This window comes from Arachis ipaensis, chromosome B3 (assembly GCF_059453495.1).
Source record: "Arachis ipaensis isolate K30076 ecotype BB chromosome B3, ASM5945349v1, whole genome shotgun sequence".
Taxonomy (NCBI): Eukaryota; Viridiplantae; Streptophyta; class Magnoliopsida; order Fabales; family Fabaceae; genus Arachis; species Arachis ipaensis.
In genome coordinates this window covers 35,041,960-35,050,937 of record NC_142438.1, presented here as the reverse complement: position 1 = coordinate 35,050,937, position 8,978 = coordinate 35,041,960, and the positions used below count along the sequence as shown (strand labels likewise).

The window sequence follows — 8,978 nt, the reverse complement described above, 5'->3', positions numbered from 1 at the left end:
TTGAGTTTTGAAAATCTCTTCTTGGAGTTAGAATATAAATGTCTGGGATAGAATCGATGATCTACCCCGAAAAATAGCTCATCAAAAGTTGAAACTAATTCCTACGACATTTACATAATTCACTTTTCTATAATTCACTTTTCTAGGGCCATAATTGAATCTAAACACAAATAGTAGGTATAATATTAAAATCGAACACATCCAAATAAGATCTAATTGAGAATGAATACATTCAAGTAAGAATAATTGAAAAATATAATATAATTTGTTAGTATAATTGATAAGAGGATAACATTGAATCATTTTTATAAATGTTAGAGATACAAATAGAACGATTTAAACGTTAGAGACGTAAATAAGACTTACCCCAAGAACAAAAACAATACTTTACTCTATATAATAACTAATTTTACTTGATTTTAATATGCAAATAACATTTTTTTTTTTTACAAAAAGATATATACGAAAAGCGGGGTTTGTGGGTATATATATACCCAAAACTAATGAGCATGATGCATTATTAGGAGGAATGTTATATATATATATAACATACAGAACATTCTTTACCGGGAATTAGCGTCTCGAAATTCATTAGTGATTATTCGAAACTGTTGCCATACATCCTAGGCAGTCCACAATTTAACGCTCTGAAACACTCTCCAGTCCTCTAATCAAGACCATCGATGAAATAAGGACTTTACAAAAGAAAAATTTTGCTTCAAGTAAAGCATAAATATAACGAGTATTTAACCACACACCAGACACATGTTTATTACAGCAAAGAGCCGCAAGACTCGAGAGTTGATGACAGCAAATGATTACATTCACCTATAGTTGCGATATACAGGACTATACATGCAGCTCTCAGCATACTTCACAAGATCCGCAGGGCGAGGAAGACGCGTAGCCAAGCCTGCATGCAACCAGAATTGGAGGAAATTATTGTTTTGAGTGTGAAACAAAATGCAAGAGGGACTAAAGAGTTAAGAGTTAAGACTAATGAGCACGCACCTAGTTCATATGCCTTAGCAGCAACATTTGCAGCTATGTTAGCAGAAATCTTTCTGATATCAGTGAATGGTGGGTAAATCAAGCCCTTATTGTAGTTCTCATCTGTCACTTGTTTAGCCAACGCTTCAGCTGCACAATACATCACAACAATGTAAACATTGTTGCTATAATATATATATGGAAGAGGCTAGAAACAATTTTTTCATTCACTTACAGGCTGCCAGAAGCATATCATCATGCACTCGAATTGTTCCTGAGATTACTAAACCCAAACCAAAGCCTGGGAAAATATAAGCATTGTTGGCCTGCCCAGGCACGTAAACTTTTCCCTTGTATTCTACAGGATCAAATGGACTCCCGCTAGCAAATATTGCACGACCCTTTGAGGGGTGAAAAAAAGGGTAGGAGTTTCAATCATCATTTTCATAACAAAAAGTAATGGAAAAAAAGATGCTTAATCAGGTTAAGAGAAGAGATATAGTTATGGTTTAGTATTTTACCTCACTCCACTGATAAGCCTCTTCAGCTGTACACTCAGACTGAGATGTTGGATTGGAAAGAGCCATAATGAGAGGTTTCTGCAGGTGATGACATGCCACAGATATAGTCCAAATATATTTACAATTGCAAATCTAAATACCCAAAATAAGACAATGTGAGATAAGATTTACTTCATTGTTTGCAGTCATAGCCTGAACTACTTCCTTTGTAAATGTTCTTCCCACTCCTGATGATCCAATCAAAACTGTTGGCTTGATTACCTGAAATTATAAGTTAAGTAACCATTAAAACTAATCTGAAGAGTGAAGACAACCTATTGCAAATCATAAATGGTCATATTTTCCCACCTTAACAGCATCTAGGAGATTGTTAAGAGGTTCATGGTCATGGGCCCAAGGTTTCTTGAAGTGTTGAAGCGAATTCTTACGTGAACTAACAATCAGACCCTGCATGAAAATAAACAAATACTTGAAGCCAAATAAATGAAAGCAACAAAACTAAATTTCAATGAGGACTTAAAAAAATACTACTTTTGAGTCTACAAGCCATATCTTCTTGCGGCTCTCCTCGATCGGTGCCTTCGTCTATAGCAGAAACAATTTAAAAAAGAAAAAAGAAAAACATCACCAACTGTAACTCAGAAATCAGAATGAACTCAAGCGAGCAAGGCTACTAATATCCAAAAAAATAGCTGAATCACCTGCTTCGACATCTCAAGAGCTATTAGCTCTGCTATACCAGTTCCGGCCTGATAGCATGATAGAGAAGAAATAACACAACCTAACTTGTTAAGTAATATTTGTGAAGTACATATGGAAAAATAAAAAGAACTCAAAATTTCCCAAACCAAAGTAATAAAAATTAGTGTAGATATTAAGTCAGAAAAACTGATGCTTTACTTCTCCAGCACCAAGGAAGAGGAATGTGTGATCAGCCAGAATGCCACCAACAAGCTTTAGAGCTGCTACAACTCCAGCCAGAACAACAGACGCAGTCCCCTAAGATAAGAAGATATTAGTTTTAAAAAAAAAAAAAGATTTTGTGGAATATATTACCTGAATATCATCATTGAATACTAGATGAGTTGTGCCGTATTTTGCAAGTAACTCGAAAGCATTGTGATTCGCAAAATCCTCAAACTGCAGAAGCCATTTGAAAGAATCAGACAAAATGATGGAGCAAATTAATATAGATTCACCTCATAAACCAGACATTAAATTTGTAAACACCTGTACAAGAACTTTTTCGCCGTAATTTTGCTTCACTGCACACATGAACTCGTGTAGAAGATCATAATATTCCTATGAGAAAACTTTAGCCTCAGAATCGGTTTGAGAGGTGCATAATGTCATATAAAATAATTAATCAAGTCATATATATTATACATACCTTCCCAGTTGCCCTCTTTTGCCTAAGTCCAATGTAGAACTCATCATTCAGTAATTTCTCATTATTGGTTCCCACATCAATTGTAACAGGTAAACACTAGCCACACAAAGAGGAAGAAAATTAGAAAAACAAGTAATTATAGGGCACATAATCTTGAAAATGAGAAAACCAATCATGGAAAAAATGCTTACAGCTGAAGGACGAACTCCGCCTAGAGCAGTGTACAAAGCCAATTTACCAACAGGAATTCCCATCCCCTGAACCACATTAAAAATTGTTAGTTATAGAAAGGCTATCTCTGTATATTGATTGTAAATAAATTAAAAATTTTGATTCCCCTGCAGAAATACCTGACATCCAAGATCTCCAAGTCCCAAAATTCGCTCGCCGTCCGTAACCACAATTACTTGAATACTCCTCTCGGGCCAGTTTTTCAAGACCTCAAGTATTTTCCCCCTGCAAAAGGCCAACCATTGCTATGTAATTTAGCCCAAAACTGCATGCAAACAGAGGAGGAGAAAAATGAAATACATACTTCTCTTTCAAACTGATGTAAAGACCCTGAGGACGCCTGAAGATACTCCCATATTTCTGGCAAGCCTCACCAACCGTAGGAGTGTATACAACCGGAAGCAATTCCTCAACATTGTCGATTAGAAGCTTGTAAAACAGCCTTTCATTTCTCTCCTGTACACCAAAACAGCCTTTCATATAAGACAAGGAATGTGCTAGTTTTGCACGAGTAGATTTTTCATGCCCTCAAAGAGTTCAAGACAAATGTGATGCTGTTTAAATATAAGTATGATGAGTTGAAATGCATGCCTGAAGGTCCATCATTGCCATGTACTTTTGCAAGGGAACCTGATACTCTCGGATGCTTTTCATCAGCTTCTTCTCCTGTGGACCACACAAGGAAATCATCAGGACCAAACAGAAAAATACAAATATATGAAAATAGTTTGAAAATGCCAAATAACCTGAAGTTGCTGAGTGATAACAGTGGGAGGGAGGAGGCCACACAAGTAATGCGCATCCCTCTCTTTCTCGGTGAAAGCAAGCCCTTTGTTGTACTGTGGATCCCTCAGCAAAGAGTACCCACTGCCACCATATCACAATTTTACACCATACCTATTAATGATCCCTTTCCCGAAAGTAGAAAAATTAATCTAGTATAAAATAAAAAGTTGGTTACTTCCACTTCTTAATGTGAACTATTAGATGATTCAGTCAAATATGTTAAATCATGTTCACAATACCATCTTAGAAAACCAATACAACTATACAAGACGAAGTTACGTAAGCGTTGAGTCAATTATTGTTAGAGAGAGTATGATGATGATGACCAAAATCAAAGATTAGCAGAACTAATTGAATGCATGAAGTGCATGTGAAGTGAAGCTGGTTTGTGAGTGGTTGACCTGGCAACAGAGAAAGTCCAGGGGGTGACAAGTTGGTCCTCGGTGGCGCGATCCTCGCCGTAGACGTCCTCGACGCCGCCGCTGACGGTGGATCTCGGGCTGAGGTCGAGGACGGACTCGCCATCTCTGAGGGGCTTGAGTATGCTCTCCATGTCTTCTTGTTCTTCTTGTTCTTGTTCTGCAGTTACTACTCTGTGTGACTGTAAAATCTTCCTCTTTGAGGTTCCAAAGAAGCCACAAATCCTGGATTTGATGGAGAAGCCCTGTCTCTGCTACAAAACAAAGCAAAGCAAAGCACGCAATTATTAATAAAGCCGCCAAAGTCAAAGGGAGAGACAGATTATTATGGATATTATTTTTCCAAAGTGGTGGGTGCATGCGTTTGTCGTTTTCTAATTCTAATATTTCTTTCAAAACAGAGTGAAGTGCTTCTCTTTCTGATCTCTCGTGTTATTGGACACGTCGATGAGGGCGTGCTGATTTTTGTAATCACAGCATTAAAATTATAAATAACAAAATATATTCCTATGAGGTGGTGTTAGGGAGAGATAAATACCGTTATGGGGGGGATGTTGAATGAAGTCATTAATTGAAATGAATTTGAAAATGATAAGAGAAACAAGTAGAAGTAGTTGATTGAAAAGACAGACTAGGAGATCAATTTGTCTGAGAGAAGAGGACAGCGTGGTGTTGTAGGTGGCGGTCTCTCCTTTCATTTCTCAGTTGGGGAACTTTTGTTGTCGCTTATTCCTTTCTTGTACCTGTAACGTGGTGGTCCATTAAGAAATATATATGCCATTTTTATTTGAATCTAATCAAATATTTGTATAATGTATATAATATATTATTTATTTAGTTTAATATAAATTAAAAAATAAATATTTAAAATAAAATATTACTAATTTCTTAAATACAATACATTTATATTATCTAAAATAACTATTCGAATATCAAAAATAATAAACATTTAATATCTTACTAAATTAAACATTTTTAAATTTGTATTATATACATTATATAAATACTCCATTATCTCTATACTTCTTCAGAAAATTGTGTGTCGCATGAGGTGTTATTGTTGAGTCGTCAAATTATTATTTGATTGATTTAAGAATTATAAAAAAATATTCCATTCTTGGCCGTTTCAATTGTTAGTCTAATAATATATTGAAGCATCTTGCCAACAATGAATAATAACATATCATTATTCAATGTAATCATTCAATTATATTATTAAAGAGCATCTATTATCATGCAACGACATGGATACAATGTATAAAGGAAAACTTTATTGTTTTAGCTTTTTTTTATTAAATTCTGTTTTTATATATCCGTAAAAAAATTATTAGTTTTAACATTTGAATTAAAAATCACTATCCCACTATTAATTTTACATTATTACAAGTACAATATAATTAATTATAAATGTTACAGTACTTATGATATTGTGCCTAATTTATTAAATAGAATAAATAAAAAATATTTAATAAATTTTAAATATTTTATTTTTATTTTATATATTTTATTTTTTATTTATAAAAGTAAATTAATTAATTTAAGCATCATAATAAAAAACACCATAAAATTTACCATAATTAATAACATGTGCATATTAATTTTCTATAACAATAAATATGATATAATTACAGAAATAAAATTGCACGGATTTTATCACAATCGAAAATGAGCTATAAATGACGCTAAAAAAATAGTCTCTTAACAAGTTTAATATATTCGAATATGAGATAATTAAAAAAGTTATAAATAATTTTAATAAAATTTATAAATTTTAAAATGAATAATTATATATTTTTAACAAAAATAAAATAAATAAATATAAATAAATTATGCATGTAAAATATAGAGCATATAACGTTTAAAAATACAATAAAGAATAGATATCTATTGTAGATCATTATTCTTAAATAGAATGACATATTCAAATATTTGTTTTTAAAAAATATTTAAAAAAAAAACAGAATAAAATTTATAATTCAGTGACTAAACAATACATTTATAATCCATATGAGACCATATAAACATTATCATTAAAAATAGTTTTATTTAAAAAATAATAATTTTATATGAATAAGTGAATTAATACGAGAGTTTTCATACAAAAATTAAATTAAAGATCCACACTTGGGCGGCTCCATCTCTGTGGGTAACCTTTTCTTCTTGTGTGTTCAAATAGAATAACAAATCTAATGTGTGATTTATACGTTAGGCTAACAATATTCCTGCTAGCTGAGGTCTGAGTCAGATGCATCTAAGTTAACGTCATAATCACCATTAACTACAATTTTCTAATACGAGCCTCCCAAACTAATTCAAAACATCTAATTTCAAATATAACAAATTTTTCGGTCTTTCAAACATATGAGGTATCAAATCAAATCAAATAATACTTTCTCATCTACATCCTTTTCAATCATATTTTATCAATCTTAAGGCATTTCAACCATATTTCATAATTTTAAAATAAATGAGTACTAACAAATAATTCAATACTACTTCAAAAATACATATTCGAATAAAATCAAATATTTTAAAATAATATAAAACTTTATCAAACATACATATATTTTCATAAAAATATATAGTCTTATGTGCATATTAAAATGAGCTTAAAAAGGATAAATATTTAATTCTAACAAATCGATTATTCAAGCCAATTTAAAATTCTTTGACAGTAACCTTTGTAAGTATAATTATAAGTTCAAAGCACCGTATATCAAAATAATTATAGATGCAAAGCCAAAAAATTATAAATATAAAGTCTACTCACAATTTGGTCCCAAGGGACCAAAAAAATCGAATCTGAAGTGCCAAGTTAAAGGGTGAAGAAGGTCGATGTATAATAAAATGAAAGGACACTTTTGGACCAAGACAGCAGAAAGTTGCGGCTGAACAACAGGAGTTTTATGCAGTGGCGTCGAAGCAATTATGCGGCATTTTGAAACGGCAAAGGCAGCGATTCTAGCAACCTCAACGGCAAGCTCCAGCGACAACGACGGTAGCAGCAGCGGCAGCACCCACCGCCATCGCTTCATTTCCCCTCTCTCTCTCTCTCTCTCTCTCTCTCTCTCTCTCTCTCTCTCTCTCTCTCTCTCTCTCTCTCTCTCTCTCTCTCTCTCTCTCTCTCTCTCTCTCTCTCTCTCTCTCTCTCTCTCTCTCTCTCTCTCTCTCTCTCTCTCTCTCTCTCTCTCTCTCTCTCTCTCTCTCTCTCTCTCTCTCTCTCTCTCTCTCTCTCTCTCTCTCTCTCTCTCTCTCTCTCTCTCTCTCTCTCTCTCTCTCTCTCTCTCTCTCTCTCTCCCCTTCTCTTCTTCTCCTTCTCCTTTAGCAACTCCCCTTTCTCTTTTTTTTTTTTTTTTCCCGTTCCTTCTCTCTCTTTTTCTGAAATATGTATGTCAGGAGGAGAGTGTGAGTTTAATTTGAGGATTAGGATTAAAATTTGGTAAAAAGAATAAGAATAGAATAGGTATTTTGATAAAAATAAAGGGTAAAATAATAATAATTTAAAATTAATTATATTTCATTAAAATTATTTTAAGAACACTGTTTATTCATAAATTCACTAATTAATTTTAAAATAAGTACTCTAATTTAAAATTAAAGATAATTTAATTAATTTTTCTTTTAGCTCATAAAAATTAATTTAAAGACTCCAATTTAAAATTAAATTGTATAATATTTTCATTGTTTTTGAACTCCTAAAATTTTAAATTTTAAATAAAAAATATCATAAAAGTTGATTTAATTACTACTAATAAAAAAATTTTTAAAAATAAAATCTTAAACAAAAATAATGATTCATAAATAAGTCATTATTTACTTTGCAAAAAAACTCGGATGTTATAGATTTTATCTATGTAAAAGTTCATATCTATTGTTTTTACCATTAATGAATGGTATCCTTTTTATTTTATTCTATTATCACATAAGTTTTTTTTGTCAAATTATAACTTTTACAAAATTTTAAATTTATTTTTATCTTTACTAGCATTATCTCCTAATTAGTAATAAATTCAATATCATTATTAGTTATTTTATAAGGAAAAAAATTGTCATGTTATTTATTTGTTATTAATTATATATATTAAAATATTATTCTATTCTTATAAATTTTACATTATAGATAAAATAATCTATATATTATATTTTTATATAAATTTTTAAAATAAAATTTTAAGTTGTGAAATCAATTGATATTCAACGATATGTCACCAAAAAAAATTGATATTCAACGATATTAAGAGAAATTATTAAGAAAGTACCCGAATTTATCAAAACCAAATAGAAAAAGATTGACTTTTTTTATACTTTATCAAAAAAATATTCTTAAACAATATATATATATATATATCGATTATATTATGTATACACTAAAATCAGTTATCAAAATTAGTCACCAATATAAAATATATATTAGAATTTAAATAAATATTAAAAATAAATTAAATCATACATATATTTATATATAAATAAATTGGTGGTTAATTTTAATATATGAATAGTATTTTTGTGTATATATAAGGAGAGAGATTAATAAAATTAGATTTTATTATACTATAGAATTTATTGTGATATAATTTTTTGTTTTAAGAGTAAAAAAAACTGTTTAAACAAATACTTCAATATATATAAGATATAGATTGA

The 8,978-nt window shown here is 30.9% G+C and overlaps 1 protein-coding gene across 2 annotated transcripts; it reads right to left on the bottom strand.

Annotated features, from left to right (window-relative positions):
• Positions 1-562: 562 nt before the first annotated feature.
• LOC107630175 (NADP-dependent malic enzyme) lies at positions 563-5,081 on the bottom strand. Of its 2 annotated transcripts, none has more exons than XM_016333240.3 (19): positions 4,876-5,081; positions 4,320-4,591; positions 3,879-3,999; positions 3,724-3,798; positions 3,437-3,588; positions 3,252-3,357; positions 3,093-3,158; positions 2,902-2,997; positions 2,742-2,813; positions 2,568-2,651; positions 2,412-2,510; positions 2,213-2,260; positions 2,043-2,096; positions 1,860-1,958; positions 1,683-1,772; positions 1,512-1,589; positions 1,226-1,391; positions 1,012-1,140; positions 563-913 (listed from the first exon to the last, which is right to left on the bottom strand). In XM_016333240.3, the coding sequence occupies exons 1-19, from the start codon at positions 4,903-4,905 to the stop codon at positions 825-827; spliced, it is 1,926 nt and encodes a 641-aa protein (XP_016188726.2). In that variant the 5' UTR covers positions 4,906-5,081; the 3' UTR covers positions 563-824. The 2 variants fall into 2 exon arrangements, with proteins under 2 accessions (XP_016188726.2, XP_020974349.1); XM_021118690.2 differs by having other exon boundaries at positions 4,320-4,588; positions 4,876-5,039.
• Positions 5,082-8,978: the final 3,897 nt, after the last annotated feature.